This window comes from Dermacentor albipictus, chromosome 1 (assembly GCF_038994185.2).
Source record: "Dermacentor albipictus isolate Rhodes 1998 colony chromosome 1, USDA_Dalb.pri_finalv2, whole genome shotgun sequence".
Lineage (NCBI taxonomy): Eukaryota > Metazoa > Arthropoda > Arachnida > Ixodida > Ixodidae > Dermacentor > Dermacentor albipictus.
Window position 1 is genome coordinate 153406270 of NC_091821.1, and position 24501 is coordinate 153430770.

The 24501-nt window shown below is 45.5% G+C and overlaps 2 protein-coding genes across 9 annotated transcripts in view; one reads left to right on the forward strand and one right to left on the reverse strand.

Annotated features, from left to right (window-relative positions):
* The window catches only part of LOC139050848 (neuroguidin), a 60327-nt gene that overhangs the window by 6873 nt on the left and 28953 nt on the right, over positions 1 to 24501 (forward strand). The window contains exons 4-7 of the mRNA XM_070527644.1: positions 5285 to 5369; positions 7325 to 7377; positions 7558 to 7651; positions 14021 to 14145. Coding sequence (XP_070383745.1) covers positions 5285 to 5369; positions 7325 to 7377; positions 7558 to 7651; positions 14021 to 14145 — 357 coding nt within the window. The remainder of the gene's footprint in view (positions 1 to 5284; positions 5370 to 7324; positions 7378 to 7557; positions 7652 to 14020; positions 14146 to 24501) is intronic.
* LOC139050864 (uncharacterized) overlaps positions 1 to 24501 on the reverse strand; it is a 189825-nt gene that overhangs the window by 465 nt on the left and 164859 nt on the right. The window lies entirely within an intron of this gene.

Genomic DNA, 24501 nt, shown 5'->3' on the forward strand with positions numbered 1-24501 from the left:
GGAGAGAACGGCGAGAGAAGGCAAAATCGGAAAAAAATCTAACCGACGCGGGGTCAGCCAGAAGGCAGCGGCGGCTGCCGCCTCCCCGTTCTACGTAACCTCCGAGACTTCTTGGCCGTTACGAATCTCGGAGGCTTTGCAAATCTTGTACAGCTGCTAATGTTGTGCGGAGATGGCACTGCAAGCTCCAAAACACAGCGAATCAAGTACGTCGCAGCTGCGCTTGCAATCAAGAACCAACGAATCAGGGCTTTCACCACCTTCACATGTTCAGCGTCTTTGTCTCGGCAGTCTTCATTGGTTGTGCACCTCTGTTTTCAGCGTAGGAGGTATCGGCCGTCGCGATTCATTGTGATGGTGTTAAGCCTCGGCTAACGTTCGTTTCGGTGGACATCGGTGGTGTGGCACAGTCGGACCCAGAGCTTCGACTTGAAGATGGCGTGTGCCGCGGGCACACGCCATCACTTTCTGACATGCCAAATTTCTGACATGCCCTACTGCTTCCAAATCGCAGTGTACTGTTGCCCTCCATCACTTTCGTTAGTTCGAACTTTCGTTAATTCGAACTGAAGCGGCTTCCCCTTGCGGTTCGAATTAACGAGCTTTTACTGTACCATAAAAACCCGCATATAATACGAGGTTTTTTTCCTATTATTAGCATCCCAAATTTTCGTCTCTTACTACATGCAGATCCTAACAAAAATTTCAGTCAGAAATTTAAGCTAGAAGTTTTGGTTTCATTATTGCTGCGTGGCTACGGCTTGGTTTCGTTACTTCGGCGTGACTACAGCATTATTTCTTTATTGTTGAGTGCGCACCTTGGCAGCACATGTGCAAACCACGCTTCGCGAAGTGCATCTTTCTTATTCCGCATTGAAGGACCAAGATGTCGTGACCACGAAAACAGTACTCGGCTGCTTTCAAGAGAAAGGTTATTTTAGCCGCACAGGCCATCGGCAGCAGTGCGGCCGGGAGGCAGTTTGGTGTCAACGAGGGAAGCATTCGCAGGTGGTGTCAACAGAAGGAAGCCCGAAGAGTGGGACATTCTCGGAAATCGAACTCACCCTGATAGAGTTAGTACGCCAACAGAGAGCTGCGCATCTAGCTGTGGGCGTGGAGCTTATGCAGGCAAAAGCTAAGGAGCTTGCAAGAGAAAAAAGGCTACCGAGCTCTGCCTTCAAAGCGAGCAAGCACTGTATTTATCACTACATGTGCCGCGCTGGATTTACCTTACACCGCTGAACTTCGATTTCACAAAAGCTGCCTAGATCGTTAGAAGAGCTGCTTGTGGCTTTCCAGCGCCACATTATTTCGCTGCGCAAGTCCAAGAACTTCCAGCTAGGGCAAATCGGCAATGTTGACCAAACGCTGGTTTATCTGGACATGCCATCGCCCCTCACCATGCACAAAAAGGACTCTAAACAAGTTTATGTCCGGTCCACTGGCAACGAGAAAATGCGAGTTACCGTCATGTTGTTGTGCACGGCAGACGAATGCAAGCTCCCACCCTATGTCATCTTCAAGTGCAAGACAGTGCCTAAAGGTGAGGAGCTGCCAAAAAATGTGGTCGTGAGATGCCATGAGTTAGGCTGGATGAATCAGAATCTTGTGCTCGACTGGATAAAGTCTGTCTGGTGTGGGTGGCCAAGCGCACTGTTGTTGTTCCCGTCCATCCTTGTGCTGGACGCATTTTGTTTCCATTTGGCGGACTCAATGAAAAGGCTGTTGCGCGAATCCGGCACTGAACTCATCATTATTCCGGGTGGGATGATGTCTGAGCTGCAGCCTTTAGATGTTTACGTGAACAAATTGTTCAAGCACGCGGTCAAGCGGGGTTACGCAGATTGGATACGCTCAGGTGAGCGTGCAGTGACGCCGACTGGGTGGCTGAAGTAGGCTTCGCCAGCCATGCTATGCAAGTAGATTGTGGACGCATGGGCCAGCATACCAGAGGACCTTGTGCGTCGTGCATTCAAGAAGTGCGGCATCTCGAACGCGCTCGATGGCACAGAGGATGAGTACTTCTGGGAAGATATATCTGACAAGGAACTATCCGAAGAGAGTGCAGCTGAGGAAGACAGCGATTGAAGTGTGGCGTGCAATTTAAATAAACGTTTTCCTCGAGTTTTCCTAACTCATATTATACGCGGATAAAACTTTTTTTTTTTTCATATTGCGTCCCAAATATTTCACCTCATACTATATGTGGGTTTGTATTATACGCAGGTTTTTACGGTACCACTTAGTGCGCATTGTATGCACTGCACTTGTCAGCTCACAATGGCCAAACCTGGTGAGAGGCCCTTTAAAGGGGCCCTGAAACATTTTTCTAAATAATAATAGAATGGCCTCACTCTTCTTTGGGGGGTGAGGCCTTGTGACAAAAGCCATCAGGCTTCGCCCAAAAGTTATGTCAGCCACGCATCATGGCCTTAAACCACACGATATGCATGCAAATGGTGCTTTTGGCAGAACGCGCACGTGGATTTCTACCAAACGACGTGAAAAGCATGCCGATGCTGCTCTTTAAGCATATTTTCTGTTGAATTTCTTTTCTTTGCAACATCTTGGGTGCAATTTCTGGTAAAGACGTGCATGGCGCTCACTCAACACAAGCGCGTAATAAGTACCCATCTTAGCCACAGCTTTTGTTTTTCTATTTCTTCTTTCTTTTACTTTCTTTTTTCTTTTTGCCGGGGGCAGCCACTTGTGTTCAATCTAAATTTCTGCGCTGGTTTATTGTAATGGTAGCCAATTTTTTTAGATTATTATCAAGCTGTTCTAAAATGGCCTCGAAAACAGTTGTAGGTTACAGTGACAGTAAGCTTCACAGAAAGAAGTTGTTGTGGTATTTAGAAAAAAAAATGGAAGGCCTATTTGTGGAAGTTTCAGCGGTGGAGGAGAGTTGGTAATGGCCCATAGAAACACATTTAAGGCTGCAATCCATATGGCTAGATGTTGCGTCCACATTCATGAAGACAAAGCTGAACCTTCCGATGGTGTTAGTACGCAAACATAAATTTAGAAGTAGAGGCTAAACTGTGTGCGTTTAAGCATTTTTTTTGTGGGATCTGTTGCCCATGATCTTTTATCCTTGACTCTACAGAGTACATGCTAGTGCTGCGAAAATTCTCTAGTACATTTTCTAGCACTTTGCTCATTTAGCCAAGATTAGCTACAGAATAATAGTGTGGAAAGTGCTTCTAAAATGCTTCGAAATGTTTCTGCTTAAGAGGTGGTTAATGTGTTTTTAATGTGTGAGTGTGTCTCAATATTTCTTCTGTTCATTTAACTTTAAGCAGAACATTAGTTCAATCCCAAGGAGTTCTAAAAGTTTAAATTTATCTGCTCTGAAAACTTTTGCAGCATATTTTTTTGGTTGTCATGTCCTTGTTACAAAAAGTGATTTTATTTAAAAGGGCCCTAAACCACTTTTTATCTAAGTCAAGAAATGCACTTGAAATTAAAATAGACTAAGTATTTCAGAAATATTTTGCCACAAAAAGTACTTCAATGTATTCAGCATAGGCGAAGTTATTGGTAATCAAAAGTCTCCTACGCAGTGCTTCCACTCCTTCTTCAACAACTTGCTCTGCGAAGGTAATGGCAGAGCAGTCAGACTACAGAATGCTCAGACTACTGTACGTCACCGTAGTGCAGTTAAAATTTGATTTTGGATGTTAACATAGATGCCACTACTTCCGATTTTGGTGCTTATGACGTGCCACACGCAGTTGTCGTCAGCAAGCCACAATGCACTCAGTGAGCTACAGTCATCTACAAGCATTGGACTCATCGCGGCGGCTGCAGTATCTATGCTATGTAGCAGACGGCAACTATAAGCAACTCTAGAGCATATGCACAAGGTTTGCTTTGTGCATGATAGGCCTTGAGTGCTTGCTCGCACTCATATGCTCCAGTCTGGTTGTGCTACGTGGTGCAGACTGGCTTTGTCCTGCATCAGCTTGACCGACGTATAGTAGCCACATCCAACTTGTGCATTTTGAAGCTCTATCAAGAGATCACTATGAAGTCGTCTGCCAAGGCACCTTACCAGGAGCGGCCTGGAGTGAGCGCCTGTTGGCAAACATTCGTGTGGTGTGACTTTAAGTTTTGCGTCCAAGGCTAGTTGAGTGTTCAAAACTAGTCGAAATTAGCGAGACTTGATGGTTACAACACTGATAAGCAAAGTAGCCAAAGTTTATTCTGCGTAGGCGGCCGTGGCCAAGCGTGAGCATACGATAGTCAGCTCTTTCAGGAGTATGTAATTATTATTGAAATTTGAAAGCAGACTTTTGCTTACTTCAGCCTGTTAAGCAGTATCAATAAATATGCACAGTAACAGTAACAAGAAGTGCACTGACCCAAACACCCTTCTTGATTGATGTGACCTATTGACCAATAGCAGCCGTGTATGGTAATCTGGTATATTTGGAAATAAAGCATATAGAAATGAGTGAGGAGCATGCACCTGTTCAACAGAGAGTGTTTGAGAAAAAGGTGACTTTGCTTGCGAGCTACACGCACCGTGCACGACTGTAAAATGCATAAAAGTGTGTGCTGTCCACAGACAGTGTTTTTTCATCAAGTCCGAGGGGTGGTTCAGGACTCCTTTAAGCATGTTTCTGGGAAAAATTTTTCACTGATACGCAATAGGGAATACTTGCAGGGAATAGACTGCTCTCACTCCTCTCAGAGTGCATGCACATGTGCCCTGCTTGCACTGCGGTGTAGGTAGTCCTTTTTGCTTTAATTGGGTTCAGGGAATCTTAAGCAAAGTGCTAAAGCCACCTGCATTGTGAATTTTTACGTTTGATTATTTTAGTGGAGGAGGTTTTCTGGTAAGTCTGGTCCTGCTTTTGCCGCAGAAAATTCTTGTCCTCACCTTCCTGCCCCATCACAAGAGTTAGGACTTAGGGCAGCTTTAAAGTTTTTTTTTTTTTTCACATCTAAACATCAAAAAAAAAAATTCGAAAACACCCATGTACTTAGATTTAGGTGCACGTTAAAGAACGCCAGGTGGTCGAAATTTCCGGATCCTCCACTACGGCGTGCCTCATAATGAGAAAGTGGTTTTGGCACGTAAAACCCCATAATTAAATAAAGACATCCAAGAATGCAAATAAAACTGTACTTCCAAGCATTGTATCATCTACTAAGGACTACCAGTATCAGCACCCTTTGCAGCAGTGGTGGTGTAGAGAAACTAACTGTGAGGTCAGTCTATTCTTTTATATTGTATTACACTACTGTTAGTTGCATAAATATGTTCTAAATATTACAGGTCCTTGAAAGAATTCGTCCCATTGACCAGAAACTCAAATACCAGGTTGACAAAGTTGTCAGAACAGCGACTCTCGGAACTCTTAGTAAGCCTCGCTTTCAAATTTCTTTTGTTGTTTCTAGATATCTGACTGCTAATCACAGGGTGTCTACCAATCGAAAAAACTGGGAATTTCTGCTTCTATCAGGAAAAATTAGCTATAAGTTATTGAAAGGGAATGAAAGTTGTGCTAATGCTTGCTTGAGTAGCAGAGAGGAATCATAACGAATCGACTTTGACGCCGTGTCATTGGCTGTAGAAGCTTGCGGCATACAGTCGACGCCAAATTTTTGGGGCATGCCCGATAATTCGGATGGCTTCGCGGCACCACCACGCACCCCATAGAGTCAATGTATAAGAACATCTGAAATTTCGGACGCAAGAGCCCTTCGCCGTCCAATTTTACAGACTTTTTGCCGTGACTGCAGGTCCAAAATGGTGTTAAGGAAAGCCACCACTGTTTCCCATTTTGATTATTTGATTATCTCACTGCCTCGAACCGGCGCTCTCGCACGCAGATTCGCTGGCAGCTGTAGCCACCACCGCTGCAACACTAGGCCGAGCTCCTTTGATGTTCACTATAAAGTTTCTTGCCGTTCGGTGCCGTGTTTTTCATTGAAAGAATTCGCTGCTGTCAGCAATGGCACTGACTCTGCCTTTGTAATCCTCGCAATTGACTTCGAAACTTGGAAAGCACGGCGCATTGCATAAAGTCGGTTCCCGGAGGTCGACTTCGCCTCAGTACAGAAACGTTGCGCGGTGAAGCATGCGCAAAGTATTGTGGTGAAGAGGCAATAGTCACGGGATACACTATGTATTCCTTAATTATGTACGCATGCACACACCATCTCCTGTCACAGTACGAGCACCAATATGTCTAATAAGTGTACTGGCAGGCCTTCAGAGCTTTTTCGGACGTGCCTGTGGTGATTTGAGCCCTTAATGTATTTATTTTTTCGGATGTTGACTGTACAACTGACCAAGAGGATGCTTCAAATGGTCCGTGGGGCGAACGCGTGGTGGAAGGAGGATGACAACACAAAAGACCGACCCATTCAGGAATGAATAGAATAAGAAGTGTGCTGCCGCTTCTTTGAAGGAGCTTGAGCCCAAAAAACAAAGTGTTGGCTGACGCTGAGGTGCAGGTGTCTCTCATCAAACCAGAATAAACTCTTTGAAGCAGTGAAACGCAACACTGAGGCATTGTGCGCGGGCTGAGAGTATGTCAGGACAGTTGAGGTTTACTTTACAGCTGCTCAGAGAGGATCTCACATGTGACAAAGTTTGGGCCTCATACAACTGAGCTTGCTATCAGTTGATAGAAATAGCTCATTTTGGAAAATATTTCCTTTTGTATGCATCTATTTTTTTCGTATTTTAAAATGTTCGACTCGATTTGGAATGGGCTTTACCATTTTTTTCGAAGATATTTTATTTGCTGTGCATTTTACTAACCCCTTCCTTCAGTTTTCTATCTTGAATAAACACTACTCCTTACTATTCAAACTGGATTAAGTTTTTTTATTATTTTTTAACGTGCTTACTAGAGAGTGACAGAATCGACCGACATGGTGTCAGCTAGTCTTGACATAAAACAAAATTCTGTGTCACTCGGGGAATTTCGCAAAGGCACTCGGAGAAAACCTGGAAAACTCAGGGACCCTGAGATCCAGTAAAATGGAAAACATGCATGTTAGACTGTAGCGGTGTAATAAACACATCGGGAGCAAGCAGTGCAGTCTGCAGATGGATGTGCTCTGATATGTAATTCCAGTGACCAGTAAGTGGTTTGCTTCTTGCATTTACTTTTGATGTTCGCCAATTGTAGACTTTCCTAATATTCTTCACTGCATTTTACTCTGTACCGTCCATGTTCTTGCCTCATGAGCTTTCTAGTACATTTGCTTGAAAATGTTTTGTAATGGAGGAAGATGCATACATGTAATATATTTTATGAAGTGAAATGTAAGGGTCTGAGTTTTCATCTATTCTTTTTTTCAGATTCAGATGACCCTTTGAGGTTTAGAGCTAATCCTGCGGCCCTTGAAGCTGAAGTAAGTTGTTTTTATTTAAGAAAAAGAAAGTGCTTAGGTAATGTCTTGGTATTTTTGTTGTCTCTTTTCATGATGCATGATTTTTTTCTTTTATATTATAAATATGCAAGCAATGACATCCGATGTAGCCCTGCATTAGTGTTTCAGTAGTATCATTTCTGCATTTTTATTGTTTTTCAGAGTGGTGATGAGTCCACAGATAATGTTGAAAAGGGAGCTGGAGATAAAGTACCCAAAGTGTACAGACCCCCAAAGTTGGCACCTGTTCACTATGGTAAGTTGGCATCTACATTACCATCCATTGTTGCTTAAAGGGACATTAAAGAGAAACAATAAGTCAGTTCAGATTTATAAAATATTCTTGCAAAATTTAACTTTCATTGATTTAGCAGTAATACATTGATTATTAGAAGAGAAAATGACTATCAAAGTTTCGTTTTTGAATTTCGCACTGATGCCCACCGGCCTGTATGTCAGTGTGACGTCACGGATTGCAAGGCAATTTTTTTTTTTTTTTGCCTTTTGGCTGTTGTAGTTAAGTAAATGTTCTTGAAACTTCCTAAATTCAACCTCTGGCCTTCTTAAAATACTATGTAGCTGAACATCTTGAAGGGGTGGGGCAAGACGACAAAGACAAAAGGCAGGAACACACAGGACAGCGCTGAACTCGCAGCTAACTTTATTTGAAGGCATACACAAACTTATGTACTACAACCCATAACCACGTGCTCTCCCATCGATGGCGTCATTATCAGTACACAAGCAAGAACACAAAATCCTGCCTTCTGTCTTTGTCGTCTTGCGCCGCTCCTTCAAGATGTTCAACCAGTACCAACACGCCCAAATGTGGATCTTACTACAATGTAGTCCATCTTTACTGAAAGAAATTTGATTAGGCCCGAGCAAACAGCATCAAAATCCATGATGTCACAGCAGGCTGGTGTGGGAACTTCAAAGCAGTGTTGCCACCCATTCTTTGTTCTTGCATCTTTTCTGGCGTACCAAGCATGTTCTTGCAGTAAAAGTGGGCTTTTTGGTATTGGGGAAGGGTAATTTGCGTACACTGGTAAAATAATTTTTCTCTTTAGTGTCACTTTAATACAAAATACGGCGGCTCTGTTTAAGCGTTCCTAGTAGGAATTAGAGAGTTTTAATACTAAATGCAAGGAATTAGCATTGGTGTTAGCATTGTGTGCCCGACACCGTGCATTCACAGTAGTAAAAGCTCGTTAATTCACAACTCATTTATTCGAAATTTTGGATAATTCGAAGTAGCTGCCGCGGTCCGTCCAGCAATGTATTGAACGCAATATGTTATGCATCCCGCTATTTCACACAGAAATCCACACCGTCACCGATAATTCTAACTCCGCGCGATCATGGATGGAGAGAGTGCTAGTGTGTGGGAGCACATTGGCGATGCTGGCGTCGCCGCGCGGGCGTGGCTTTGCTTTTTCCATCTGCGGCCCTTTGTTTAGGCCTGGCTGGAGAGAGACGCATTTGCACCTGGCCAGGCATGGCCAACACCTCTGTTGCATATCGCTTCTCTCCCATAAGGTTCCGTACATAGCTCAAGGGCGATAAAATCGTCTCTGTGCGCCATATGCTGTATGCGCAAGCGAAAGCGTGCAAGGGTAAGCCGGTGTACGTGGAACAATCTCGTGTGCCTGAGCGAGGAAGGCGGGACGGATGCATGCCCTCTCCTGTCGTGCGCAGGGCACAGGGGTGAGGTGGAAAGAGGAAGTAGGAGGAGGGGGGGGACGTTTTTCTCTGGCGGCAGCTGCTTATGGTGCGGCCATGCGGGCGCCGTATCCTGAAAGGGATCTGCGATGTGGCCAAAGTGCGTGCACGCGTGGGCCTCATCTTCAAAGCGATCTGCGATGTTTGCAGAGTGCACGTAGTGCTGGTGGCTTCGTATGCAATGTGGTTTCTGCATTTCGTTCGTGTTGAAGCGAGAGCTGTACGAAAATCAATTCGCTCGCTGCTACTGCTGCGATTCCTCACTCCAACGTTTTTCAGCAAGTTTCCACGGTCGTCGAGCGAGATGTGTTCATGTTTACCTGTGTGTGCATGACACCGTATTGGTCAATCTAGTTAGTAAGCGAATGTTTGCAAGTTTTTACGATCGATAAAACTACTATTGTTACTTCATATAGCTATCTACTATTTTGCTATCGCAGTCGATGCTTCGCTTTTGGGGTGAAACTACGACATTTCTTTTTTCTCCACGCGAGTCGGTGCGATGAACGTGCAGATGGAGCAAGAGCCATCTTGACGTCGGGCACGTCGGTTCGCCTTGGCCGCATCCGGTTACGTTGGCTGCGCCAATGCTTCAAAGTATAGACGTTGTTGTTCATGACAACTTAATGTAGTGTGTGTGCGTGCGGACTCATGCTATGTCGGGCTATGTATGCGCCTTATCTGAGCAATTTTTTCTCCCAACTTTCATTAGTTCAGATTTTGTATAATTCGAATTTTCATAGCATCCCTGTGGAATTCGAATTAACGAGCTTTTACTATGTAAGTAATACCTGGGATATTGTGCACATAAGCTGTTTACAGTACTTCATGCATAGGGGAACATGGAGGTGCCTGTTGAAGGAAGGACTGTCTGCTTCAGGTCTATCAAGTCATGGTTCTGCGCTGTTTGCTTGATTAAGGCCTAATTCATGCTTTAGGTCTGTGTTGTGGCATTTTGATTCTTGGTGTGTAGGCCTAATTAATGAATAGGCTTGAACTGGTCTCTCATATAGGGTGGCAGAAGCAGTAAGCCTCATGTGGTGCCAGATCTTAAAGTCGATAAGTTGCTGCATTGCATGTTTTAAAGTGAAGCTTTCTAAGCGAACCATCCTGGACTTGGCTGACCTTGGTTGCTACTGCTGTCTTGCCGAATAGCTCGCACAAAGAAAAGAAAATACTACTTGCTCAGAGACGGGGTTGATCGTAGTCTTCCTGCAGAAGTGCCAGACTAACCATTATGCTACAACTGCTCACACACTTTTCTCATGACAATTTGAAGTAGCCCTTCCATACGATAGCTGCATGTGTCTCGTCGCATGCCCAATGCTCTAACTATTACGCTACAACTGCTCACCTACTTTTCTCATGCCAATTCGAAGTAGCCCTTCCATACAATAGCCGCACATGTCACGTCGCACAGCACGTGCGTGTGAGAGCATGTTCATGCAAAAGCACATGAACGTGCACCTGCTCCCACTTAGTCATGAACACTGGAATGAGACGGGCAAATAATAGTTAATCTTACCTCTGTCTTTCGCATTTTACTTCTCTCTGTGTTACTCTTTCCTCCCTGTTCTTCCCTCGGTGAACATCAAACATCACTTTACTCCTTGGGACATCACTTCGTCAACGTCTCACAGCGTGCATTTCAGGAGTGGAAATTGTGTGCCAACTGTGCCATTTTTATATGCATATTGCTGCGACAAATTGCACTGAAAGTGGAAAAATGACCCAAGTTGTGTCACACTGTGCCAGAACAGCTTTGGCAGCTTTGGCTCTGGCAGGCATCAGCAAAAGGATGCTGGCATGGTGCAGGTAGTTGTGTTGTTAATCTCAGAGGTCATGTAAGATCAATTTTCATATTCTGGCCGCCAATGGGCACAAGCAGCTGCAGACAAGCCCCTGGAATAAAACTAAAAGGTAGTAACATTGTTTTGTCTTTGCGCCTGAGCCGGCGAATGAGTGCACGCGAGGAGTTATTCACACCTTCCTGTTGGTGGAATGGAGTCATGTGGTTGTGCTCAGGTTGTTTCTGCGGAAACAAGTGCCTGAGCGTCTGTGCACTGCTGTCTGCACCTTTCATGCCTTTTTTTTTTTTTTTACTCCTGCCAGCACTATGATCATAGCTTTTGATCGCAGTTTGGAGCCTCGCAATCGTAGTGATCACGAATCCGTATATTGCGCCGATTGCAGTGCTGCGCAGCATGATCGCCCCAATCAGAAAGAGCAAGCTGAGAGGGCGAGCATTGAGGAAAGGTGCATGTGATGAGAAGACTATGAGAAGGAGAGGCCAGGAGAGGACAAATGATGCTATCGTTAGCTTATTCAGGGGCCTTGAACCTTTACACCCAATCGCGCAATGTGGACTCCATATGTTGCAGTGCTTCTAGTGAGTCTAGTGAGCGGTAAAGCAAATTAAGTCACATCCAAAATCTCTGTTTGAACTAGTGATTGCTGTTACATTACCTAGAAATGTCTTTGCATAAGTCACATAGGTGTTCACTAACCCTACCTTATTCTCATCTTCTGGAAAACACCTTCAGTCATTTCACCAGAATTTAATACAAAGATAGTGTGAAAGATGCCTTTAGGCTGCTCTATAACATTTCTTTGATGCTGCAGAATGCAAGGTGTTGTGACTGTTACCCTGCCTAATCATATCAATGCTCTAAATTAAAAATTGCTTGCTCCAGGTTTCTTCACTAAGATATAATATGCTACAGACTGCTTCAGCGCCTGGACTTGTCCGTTCCAGTCTGTAACTAAATGAAATTTTACCTGCTGCATAAATTGCTATGAAATTACTTTGTGCATTCCCATTCATGGCATTCACATGAACTGCTATCAGCAATTCGGAATAGCTTGTGAACGGTGTAGTCCATAAATAGAAACATTGCTGGACATTAACCCTTTGAGGGTCGAATTATTTTGAAGAAAACTTTCCCAGGTGGTCAAATTATTTTATTGCGGATATTGAATGTACAAGATGTATAAAGTCGGGAATAAATAGTAAAAAAAATTAGGGAACAGTAGTTTGGTGTCTGCATCACTCAGAACTGCAATATGTTCAATAGTATTTTAGAGTGTGGTACTCCTTGAAACACGAGTCTCCGCGCAGCCGCAGAGAGCGAGAATACCTCATGAGCGGCGGTGATAAACGAGCTAAGAGCCGTGCCAATCAAGATAAAAATCAACTTCCGCCGCCCCTGCGATAGCGTGCCGACAAAGATAAAAATCACGTTTCGCGCGCCTCCGTTGCGGCGGAACCGAAACCGCGAAAGCGCGTTGCCGCTGAGAGCGAGAATACCTCGCGAGCGGCGGTTATAAACAAGCTAAGAGCAGCGCCAATCAAGATAGAAATCAACTTCCACAGCATTTGCAAGAGAGTGCCGACAAAGAGAAAAATGACGTTTCGCGTGCCTCCGTTGCGACCACACGGCGAAACCGAAACCGCAAAAGGGGTGTGGCCGCAGTCTGCGCGACGCGCTGAAGCTTGAAGTCAGTTCTGTTTATCTCCCCAAGAAGGTAGCACAAATTTCAAACGCTTGTTGTAAGACCTAAGAGGTGGCAGCACCTCCCAGTAAGCGTGCATCGTCATTATGGCGCGAAATTTCAAACGGAGGGTCGAAACCGTACCCGTACGGCAAAGACCTTGCGGGACAGAAAACCGCCGCCGTACATGTACGGCAAAAACCGTCAAAGGGTTAAAGTTGTAATCTGTGGGTGAACAAACATAAGCATTGCATGAGATTACACTTGGCACAGGATGACAGTAAAGACAGTTCTAGGTAACCCGCCGTGGTTGCTCAGTGGCTATGGTGTTGGGCTGCTTAGCACGAGGTCGCCGGATTGAATCCCGGCCACGGCGGCCGCATTTCGATGGAGGTGAAATGTGAAAGCACCCGTGTACTTCGTTTTAGATGCATGTTAAAGAACCCCAGGTGGTCAAAATTTCCTGAGTCCTCCACTACGATGTGCCTCATAATCAGAAAGTGGTTTTGGCACGTAAAACACCATAATTTAATTTTTTTTAACAGTTCTAGGCATTGTATTTAATTTTATCACATTTAATTAAGCACTTACTGTAAGCTTCGCTTCACATAGCTTCCAGCTTGTGTGCTGTATCTGCATAATTTTTTTCACATCTAAGTGGCACTGCAACTGTTTTTCATTAACAATCTGTTGCTATGGTGCTTTGCAGCAAATCTTAGCATTAGTATTGTGTCCCACACCAGTGCTAACATAAGCATTTTACATTATACTAAAACACTGTATTGTTACATTAGTTTGATTTACTTAATTCTCATGCCCACAGAGGTGAATATCCACTTTTTAAGTAAAATAATGCTCGTTGCAGAATGAGCATTCATGCAGTTCAACTGTTCATGGTGTCATGCTTGAGAACAAGATGTTGAGGTTCAAACATTAAAGCAACCATGTATTAACTATTCGGACCACTACAGCCTTTATACTTTTCCACAGTTGGCTGCCAACAATGAATGTGACGTTGATGGGGCCTAGTCGAGACTAAATTGTGGGATTTCTGTCCCAAAAAGAAGCTTAAAGGGTTTTTAAGTATATAGTATTTGTTGGATATAGAAATATCAAGAGATTTTTTTATTGGTTTTTGATTTCGTTGATTATACTTTGCGATGCAGCATCATTTGCAAAATTTCTGAATGGTAGAAGTGCGGCTTCATCTCAGTGAATGTTCAATTATTTACTATATAGTATGACATATTTGGAGTTTGCACTAAGTGGCTTACCGAACTGCTGACAGTGTAAAGCTTTCTTGCATATAATTTTGCATGCGCAATTTCTACTGGGCTGTGTATTTGTTGACATTCGAAACACAGTAGTTGTCACTGTGGAATGTGTTTTGGCTCGTAAAATGCAATTTCAGATGGTGATGAGACTGAAAAGGAACGTAGGGAGCGACTTCTAGAGCGAGCAAAGAGAAAAGCTTTGTGCACTAGTGTTATGGAAGAACTGCGAAGCGAGTTCTATGATGGTCCTGTAGAAATTAAGGTGAGTTCTGCCTCTTTTAGAAGCTTATGTCATAGTTTTCATACTTTTCATGTTAGAAATGAAGCCATGGTCTCAAACATTGTTGCTGTAGTTCATCCTATGTATTCACATGCTCCACATGCACAGGTGTGCATTTCTTGGTAGTAGATCATCAGGTGTACACTTTGGCTGTCAGTTATGTTACTTGGCAATTATTGTACTACAAAAGTTTGAGTTGTTGAGTTTATTAAAAAGTTCATGCTGGAAATAATATTCAGTTGCAATAGAATGATCTTGCACACATATCGTTGCCATTTAATGAGTGCTGAATTAGATTGTGGTCTCAGAAAGCTGTTCTGGCCCACACTGTCACATATCGGTCTTTTTCACACTGGTGTAGACAGCACTTTGGGTTTATCTTAATGTATTAAGCTGGAGTTACTGGCAAACACTACTGTATTTACTCGCATAATGATTGCACTCGCGTAATGATCGCACCCCTGAATTTTGTTAGCGAAATTAGATTTTTTTTCTTTCCCGTGTAATGATCGCACCCTGAACTTGTCGCAGCTATATGTCGTGTGCCAAGCCTAGCTAATGATGATCACGCTTACCATCTGTCGAATGCTGCGTGAACGACTCTTGAAGACATGCCAAGCAGTCTGCACGCACCCAACATTCTCAAGCAGATGCCCCATTTCATTCCTGTCATCACGTTCCGCACTTCCATGAAAAAACAACCAAACTTGCCTCGGGTTTATTATTCGTAGGCTTCATAATGGTTTTGGTCAACAATAACAATATAAAGGGCGCCTTTCAATTCTTCTCGTCTGCACTCGTGGGCACGCAACAAATCGCGAGCGCAATGATACTGGCCACATTTACACTGATACGTTAGAAGTGTACCCTATTCATACGCTGACACTTGTAACGCAGCTAAGATATTCGCCCACCCTTAACGGAAACATGCCGTATTAGGATAGCAGTGAAGGCAAATGCCGAGTTTCCGCAGAATGCCCGCCATGTGTTTCTATGTCACTCGCAGCTAAGCGCGCCCATCTCTGTTTCTGTCTCTTCGTAAACTTCCCAATATCGTCGTAATTTCCAATTTGTCGTCCCAATTTGTCGTAAACTTCCCAATATTAACGATATTGTTATGGGGATGTTGGGAGTATAGACTGAATATACTTACAGTATACAGTGAAACCTCGTTAAACCGTAGTTGGCCGGAGCTCGGAAAAAGTTTGTACTAAGCGGTAGTACTGCTTAACCGAAATAGCACGAGATCGCCCACTTACCTGCGAAAAACGGAAGAGAGAGTGTGATGAAAGGGGAAAAAACTTGCAGTATTTATTTAGTATTTATTTACTTCATGTGACCAAAGTGTTATTTTCGTTTGATGCCGCAGCGGCCTAGCAGTAACAACGGTGGCCTCAAACTTACTGAAGCTGCGAGCCAGCTTTTCAACTAGCCCCCTCTTCTCAGCAAACACTCGCATTGCAGATTCCTCGTTAGTATTGCATATTCTGCGGCGCGGTAGTGTTGCAGAAGTTGCGGGGCACCTTTTCATTGCGGGGTGCTGTTCTCGTCACAACGATTGCATTTGTGAGGCTGACGTAACGCACAGCTTCTGCCACTTTCAGGCCTGAATCGCCCGTGCTGTCGCTTTCCGTGTCATCCTTATGACTGTCGCTAGGCGACACTTCGGCAAAACGGAGGCAACAATGGCGAAAAGTCAAACCTCGCAGCCGACATCTCTTCGTGGTCGCAGCGGCGCTGCTGAGCAACTTCTTCACATTCCAAATGCCATGCACCGTAGTCAACAGTAGACGCACGTCGCGTGCCAGCGCCGACTTCTTTGTGTCACGTTCGACAGCACGAACGATGTCTAATTTTTCTTCTATACTGAGCACCCGTCGTCTTTTTTATCCGAGCTTCAGCATGATGCGAGTCCTCTCTTGCATGACGCCACAATGCTCTCTGGGATGGCGCCGAAATGATGTTGATGTTGATGTGGCTTCACGTGCAAACACACAGGGCACTTGGAGGCTGTTGTTCTGATCTCTGAGGCTTGTTCTTCTGCCGGGCCACCCGATGAAGACGAACCACCGCCGTGTTGACGCGACGAAAAGTGGAAACACTACGTGTTAACCGATACGTATGCAATAAGCTGGTACGGTTTATGCGGATACAAAACACATTATGTTCAATGGCCGCTGAGTCGGGGATTTGACTTTACTACATTTAAAACGAAACTACTGTTTAAGCGGGTATGGTTTAATGAGGTTCTGCTGTATATACAAGCAAAATCAATGTGGTCAAGATGGCTGACCAGACAACACACAGCAGCCAGCGTCTCGCAATCTTCTTCCTCTCTCTGTTTTGTCATCCTTCCGTGACAGGACCCCCGGATGGTGAAGCACCGTCTCGGCGCATGGTAGGCGAAGAACTGTGAGTGAAGTATGGCTTCAGCCGCGAAACATGCACGACGTCAACAGGCGGTGGACTTGAGGATGGGTGAAACTGTTACAGCGCGATCTCGTAATTGAATCGTTAATTTGACGTAGGACTTCATAAGGCTCTGTGTAGTGAAAGAGGAGCTTCTGGGAAAGGCCGACCCCATGACATGGTGACCAAAGCAGCACCCAAGCACCTGGGGCGAACTGAACATCGCAATGGCACCGGTCATAACGCTCTTTTTGCAGATGTTTGAGGCTAATAAGCGAGATCGGGCGACTTGGCGCGCCATGTGAGCGCGATCGATGAATTCACGAGCGTACACAGTGGCAACGTGGGGCACAGAAGGTAGGATGGTGTCAAAGAGCAAAGTGGGGTTGCGACCATACGAAAGGTAAAAGGGTGATATCCTGCGGTGTCATGTCGGGACGAGTTATACGTGAATGTCACGCAGGCCAACGTGACGTCTCAGTCACGGTGATCGTTGGAAACGTACATCGACAGCATCTCTGTGAGTGTTCGGTTGAGACATTCCGTAAGACCGTTCGTTTGTGGGTGGTAGGCGGTGGACAGCTTGTGCTCAGTGGCACATGAGCGGAGGAGGTCGTCCACAACTCGAGACAAGAACGAGCGGCCGCGGTCTGTAAATAACTGTCGGGGTGCACCGTGCTGAAGAATGATGTGAAGGAGAAAATATACGATGTCAGTTACACTGCTAGTCGGCAACGCCTTTGTTATCACGTAGCATGTCAGTAGCGACGGCGATCCACTTGTTCGCTCTAGTTGTTGTTGGAAAGGGGCCAAGCAGGTCAAGGCCAACGCGAAAGATTAGTTCAGAGGGAACTTCAATTGGATGGAGTCAGCCGACAGGTGGCAGGGGAGGTTTCTTCCAGCACCGACACAATTCGCAAGTTGCGACATAACGACGCACAAAGCGGTAGAGACCCGGCCAGAAGAACCGGCATCGTACGCGGTCGTATGTACTCAAAACTCAAGGTGTCCTGCCGTCGGTGGATCGTGAAGTTGTTCGAGAACGACGGATCGTAGATTACGAGGAAGGACAAGGAGCAACTCAGGGCCGTCAGGGTTGGTATTGCAGCGGTAGAGGATGCCAGATTGCATTCCGGGTATGATGGACTGTAAGGATGCGTTGCATTGTTGTTCAGCGCGCATGTCGGTCATGTCAATCAAAGCCATCACGCAGGTCACTGGATAATGCGCAACAGGATCAGGAAGATCCACAGGGGGACGCAAGGAGTAGTCAGTGTCCTTGTGCAAGCGTCCAGACTTATAGTTTACAACAAATGAAAATTCCTGGAGCCACAACGCCCAGCGACCAAGCCATCCTGTGGGGTCCCGGAGGGAGGTCAGCCAGCAGAGGGCGTGGTGGTCTGTAACGACCGAAAAAGTGCGGCCGTACAAATATGGCCGGAACTTGGCGACAGCCCAAACTAAAGCCAAGCACTCCCACTCAGTGATAGAGTAATTTCTCTCAGCAGGTGACAGCTGGCGGCTGGCGTAAGCTATCATGCACTCTGTACCATTCTGTTGTTGGGCAAGAACAGTGCCGATGCCGTGGCCGCTTGCGTCAGTGTGGACTTCGGTCGGTGCAGATAGATCAAAGTGGGCAAGTATGGGAGGGGTGGTCTGAAACCCGATGAGCAAGCTCACGCGATGAACGCGTGAGCTTGCTCAGGGCCCCATGAGAATGGCGTGTTCTTTTTTAGAATATTTGTCAAAGGCTGAGTAACGTCGGCAAAGTTTTTGACGAAACGGCGAAAGTAAGAACACAGGCCAACTAAGCAGCGCACGTCAGAAGCAGAACGTGGCACAGGGAAACTGCGTACGGCACGAACTTTTTCCGGATCTCGTTGTACACCGGATGCATCAACGAGGTGTCCCAACACGGTAATCTGACCGTGCCCGAATTGACACTTCGTGGAGTTCAGTTGAAGGCCGGCTTTTCAGAAGACCGCAAGAATGACAGCGAGTCGGGTAAGGTGGCTGCCGAATGTGGGAGAAAAAACGATAACATCGTCAAGGTAACAGAGACAGGTGATCCAATTGTAGCCTCGCAGAAGAGAGTCCATCATACATTCAAATGTTGCAGGAGCATTGCATAGGCCAAAGAGCATGACTTTGAACTGATATAAGCCATCCAGCGTGATGAAGGCCATCTTCTCGCGGTCCATTTCATCAACTGAAATCTGCCAGTAGCCAGATCGAAGATCGATGGACGAGAAGTATTTAGCTCCGTGCAAGCAGTCCAAGGCGTTATCGATGCGTGGTAGTGGGTAGTCATCTTTTCGGGTAATCTTGTTTAAATGGCAATAATCGACGCAAAAACGCCAGGTGCCATCTTTTTTTTTTTTTTTCACAAGGACGACAGGCGAAGCCCAAGTGCTGGCTGATGGTTCGATGACTCCTTTGCGGAGCATTTTGTCCACTTCTGATCGGATGACTCGACGTTCAGCATGCGATACACGATAGGGACGCAGATGAATAGGATTCGTGTTTCTAGTGTTGATATCGTGGTGAACAACAGATGTTTGTCTTAAAAACTTGTTGCTGAAATCAAAGATGTCAAGGTACGTTTCGAGCAGGAGTCGTATGTCTGTGGCCTGTGCAGAGGTGAGGTCAGGTGCAATCATCTTCACCAAGTCATCCGTTAAGGAACCACAGCTGTGAGCTGCAATTGGTGCTAAGAAACCGCTCTTGGCATTCATACTTTCAATGTCAAATTTGGAAGTATTAGAAACGCTGGCCAAGAACATGCCAGCTGGAAGCACTTGAGGGTACAGGCTGAAATTCAGAAGCGGAAGAACGACGTTATTAGTAATCGTCACCAGCATATGCGGAAGAGCAACATATTCCAGTTCAAAAGCATGTTGATGATGGGGCGAAGGGTATATTCACCGTCGGGAATCTGTGGCTGTGCTGTCAAAGCGACGTAAGTGACTGCCTCAGGTGACAGACGCACATCTTGAAGCAAACACAGGTGTGGTGGAGCGGTGCTCAGAGCATCGGCTACTTGAGGCAGTTCCAGCTGAAGAGCGCCAGTTGCGCAGCGATGAGAGTGGAATGATGGGATAAAAAGTACAATCCAAGGATAATGTCCAATCCAAGTCCAATCCAAGGACAGAAGTAGGGTGGCCGGCTATACTTATGCACGCAGTACACATTCGAAGTACAACCAGCGTGCCGCCATCGGCCACACGAAAAACTCGGGCAGCTGCTGGGGTGAGGACCTTCTTTAAACGTCTACGTAGGCTAGCACTCATCACAGACACATGGGCTCCAGTGTCGATGAGTGCTTGGACAGGTAAGCTGTCTATTTTAACGTCAATTACACTTCTCTTGGTGTGCACAGACAGAGGATTTGCTGCAGTAGTGCGCAATGCAGCACCACCTCCGAGGGCTGCATTTCTTAGTTTTCCGAAAAGGTGTGGCCAAAAGCGACGGGACGAAAGGCGACGTGGCTGCAGCGAACGGGAAGATAGGTGACATGTTTACGGTGAGCGTGACTAGTGTCCGCGCAACGATGGTGAGCGACTGTACCACGTGTTCTTAGCAGAGTTGTCGGCGCTGTTAGACTCAACGGTGGGTGAAACATTGCGGGCATTTCCATTAAAACGGCTCAGGTTTATCGGCGTGCGAGATGTTGAGGGCCACGAGTTGCGACAGTATCTGGCGACCCAACCAATGCAGCGACAGGTGAAACATATTGGCTGGTCGTCCGTGGTTCTCCAGTCAGTCGGGTTGCGATAATGCGGAGAAAAGCGTCGGGGTGTAGTGAAAATAGTAGAAGGGCGTTCGTTGGTTCTAGGGTTGGTGACAGCAGAGACAAAATGTAGGCCAAAGTTTTCAAGTTCGTGTCGAACGATGGCTTGCAGGAGGGGAACTGAAATAGGGGTAGCATCAGGGCTACGTGAGCAGAAAGCTGCGGGCGCCTTCGCGTCCACTTCACGTGGACGCGAAGGCGCACCACATCCACATTCGCACCACATCCTCTGATGGCGACGCATGCCGCTGTGCGGGCTGATCTTCACACGTCGACGTTGCGGCAGTATTGGCCTCGAGCTCCACCACTAAAAAAGCTGGCGCCACCGTCGGCATGACGTGCTTAATAATTAAGGATCACGTGGACATAGCGTCCGCGTCGGCTGCTTCGGGAACGCCGAAACGAGCTGAAAGCGAGAGTTTAAATTCCCTCGTAAGCTGCAGTCCTCATTTAGTCCCGAGATTCTCCTGCTTCGAGTGTCTCTATTACAACGCTTGAAAGCACCACAATAGGTAGTGGCTGCCTTTGAAGGCGCGCAACATGGTAGGCTACTGCTCGGTGCCGCAGTACCGGACGTACGCAACGGAGCCCAGTGTCAGCCTTATTCACACATAGCCGCAGGACAAGAAGCTGCGTGAAGCTTGGCTCGCGAAACATAAAACCGGCAAACAGCCATCGGCTGCAACTCGGGTATGCAGCAAGCACAGACGCGAGAAAGATTTTTGCTACGGCGCCGGGTCTGTGATGTTCGGAAAACGCACACTGAGATGCTCGCCCGAGTCCGCTGCCCGACTAATGTCATGACGGTTTGGTCTATGAACTTGTCGATGCTATAGATACTGGCAAGCTCATTGGAGTAGAAAGGGAGCGGTAAGAAGCACATTAAAAAAATCATGGCATATGGTCATGTTCGTGTTATGAATTAATGCACTGGATTACAAAAAGGACGCAGCGGGAAATCGCACGCTGAGAACACCGATAAACATACAGTGCGACGCAACTCGAGAAATAATATTCAAACGTCCAAGAATTTAGAAGAGGAAAAAAAAGATTGAATCATCGCGACGGCACATCACAGTCCCCGTCGAAGTCTCTACAATGAAATTATTTTTGAACAACTTTAATAGCGCCCACGCCACAATGGTTGCTTGTGTACTGTCAAATGCTCATATTCTGTGGCCTAAAGCTCATGGCACGGTGCGAAAACGCGCACGCGGTGATAGCGAAACAGTGCGCGGACAAGCATGCAGACGCGCAGTCGGTCGCTGCGAATCTGTGCGATTGCTGCATTGAGGCTTCATTCTATTACGCTCCATTCAGTTATACAAACACTATAAGAACATATTTCACATAGTTTGCTCTCAGCGTTTACCTACCTTTCACGCAAGAAGCCGGTTCAGGAGACTTCATCGCGGCAACCGTGCGCAGTGGTGTTCACTGTACATATTCGGTAAAGAGATAGCGTCTGTAAATGATTCTGTGCTTTCAGTTTGCCCATGATTGTTATTTAGACAGTAACAAACTTCTCTCGTTTCGAAAGTACTTACAGAAATGTCCGGGAGAGCTCGTGCGTGGTGTTTTCAGTGAGCGCTGACAGCAAAATGTATGAGGAGCGCGCCACGTGATCCCTCATACTACGCCAGCCAGGTGCTTCCGATAGATGGCGACTCCGTAACTCCTCGCCGCCAATTGGGAAGTCTGGTGAATGGGTGCAGGATGCGTCGGCTTTTGGCCTGCTCGAATTGTCGGCACTCTTTGATGATAACATCAACTGTAGAGCAGCTTTTGCACATGACCAGAATAAATGCGTCGTCAGCAATGCCCTTCAGCACATGCCCTACCTTCTCAGCTTCTGTCGTGTCGTGATCGGCTTTACAACAAAGCGCCAGCACGTCCTGGATATACGAAACATAGGACTCTGTGGGGGATTGGGCACGAGAGGCCAGTTCCAGCTTTGCATCAATTTTACGGCCGGCTGGTGTGCCAAACAACTCTGTTAACTTCTCTTTGCATTGGTCCCAGCTGGTCAGCTCCTCTTCATGATTTTCGAACCACACCTTTGCCGTGCCTCTTAGGTAGAACAGGTTAGCTAGCATAAGCGTAGGGTCCCATCTGTTGATTCCGTTCGTACATAGTCACCCACTCTTCAACGTCGGCGCCATCAGTCCCACAGAAAGTTCTGGGATTCTTGGGTTGCACAACCACAACCGAAGGGGACAGTGTCGTAGCGGGTGATGGTGGCGTTGGAGGCGGCAACGACGTTGATCCCGAGTGCTCACCGTCATTCATGGTGAGGACGGTGATGCGATGTCCACTGCGGAGCTCCGTTTCCAGCCATGGTACCCCGCACCTCCCACCAATATGTTACGGGGATGTTGGGAGTATGTAGACTGAATATATTTACAGTATATATACAAGCAAAATTAATGTGGTCAAGATGGCTGACGAGCTACAACACGCAGCAGCCAGCGTCTCGTGATCTTCTTCTTCCTCTCTCTCTTCTGTCATCCTCCTTCCGTAACAATATTATTCATTGCTGATACGGAAGAAACTGTTTCAATGCACGTAATGTACTCGCGAGAAGAAAAATAATCGCGTTCGGCTTGCTCCGCTGGCCACCGTTTTTGTTTTGGCGTCCCGCACTGACAGCGGCAGCTGCCTGCTTGTCATGATGAAAAAAGAAAATGTTCCTTTTCGTGGGAAATTTAATCTGCATAGTGATGGCACCCCTGAATTTGCGTCAATTTTCTTGACAAAAAAGTGTGATCATTATACGAGTAAATACGGTATTAAATGACCCTTTAATGCTTTCAAAGCTTCTTTATTCTGTGGCGACTTGTAAGTGCCAGTATATTTTATTGAATGCCAGCGAATGTATGCATTATTGGTGAATAACAGCAAAGCAACTAGGGATGGATTTTGAAAAATTGAATTCAAAACTCCCAAGTTTAAGAGGAAGCTTTAGCTCGGGCCCGACTCCGACGCGGCCTATTCAAATACATGTAAAACACAAAAACATTTTTCTGAGATAACCCTTTGTCCGATTTTAATAAAATTTGTTGCAGTTAAGAGTGAAAGCTAAATTGTAGTGACTGTTGGAAGCGCAATATTGATTTAGGGCTTGAATTTTGTTAAAAATATGTTCAAAAATTCAGAAGTTTGAAAAAAAATCGAAGTACGAAGTTTACAAACTAATAGCTCTGCATCAAGAACAAATATCGCGGTTCTGTAAGGGGTATCCATTAGATCATTCAAAGCGGACAAATTTGATATGTCATTTTACATCTTACATGAATTTGTTACGTTGTTTACGAGGGTTCTGCAAAAATTGTAATTACATATTAATAAATTTTTTGAAGTTCATGTGTAACATATCAATTTTGTCCGCTTTAGATGTGCTATCAGATACAATTCACAGAATTGCAATATCATTTTCTCTTTCTGAGTTACGGAGTTGTAAACTTGATTCTTTCGTTTTCTTAATATTTGCGATTTTTGCCAATATTTTATTAAAAATTGGCTACCTAAATCTAAAATTTGAAACCAACAGTCACTAGATTTTACGTTTTTCTTTTAAATGCAGCAAACCCCGTTAAATTTGGTGCAGTGGTTGCCGAGAAAAACGAATTCTTTTACATGTATTTAGATAGGAGCACACACAAGCTAAAGCTTCCTCTTAATGACACTTTCCCAAGACAGACCGGAGGCATATTCAGTGTTGTCTTGAGAACTTGGAAGCATATAATTGTTTGTTGTCATGTGTAGCGCATCTAGCAGTAGGAGTAGACAATCAAGGAGGCATTTATTATTAAATAACTAATAAATGTGAAGCAGTGATGGTGTATCAGAGCAATCACTTTCTAGAGTCTGCAAGATGATACCGCAGCTGTTGCCATTGTACTTTTTGTTTTATATTTAATTTTGTCATTTAGATTTCTGTTTGGCTAGAAAAGAAAAAGGAAGGCTAGCAGCTTAGATAGAGCAAATCTGCAGTGTCAGGTCAATGGTGGTGTGGGCATGGTTTGCACTTGACCATTGTTTATCTATCATGGTGGCTTGTTTGTAATCATATCATTCATAACAATCTGAGCAAGCATTCACACCATCCCATGTGTTACACACTCCATATAGGTCAATGT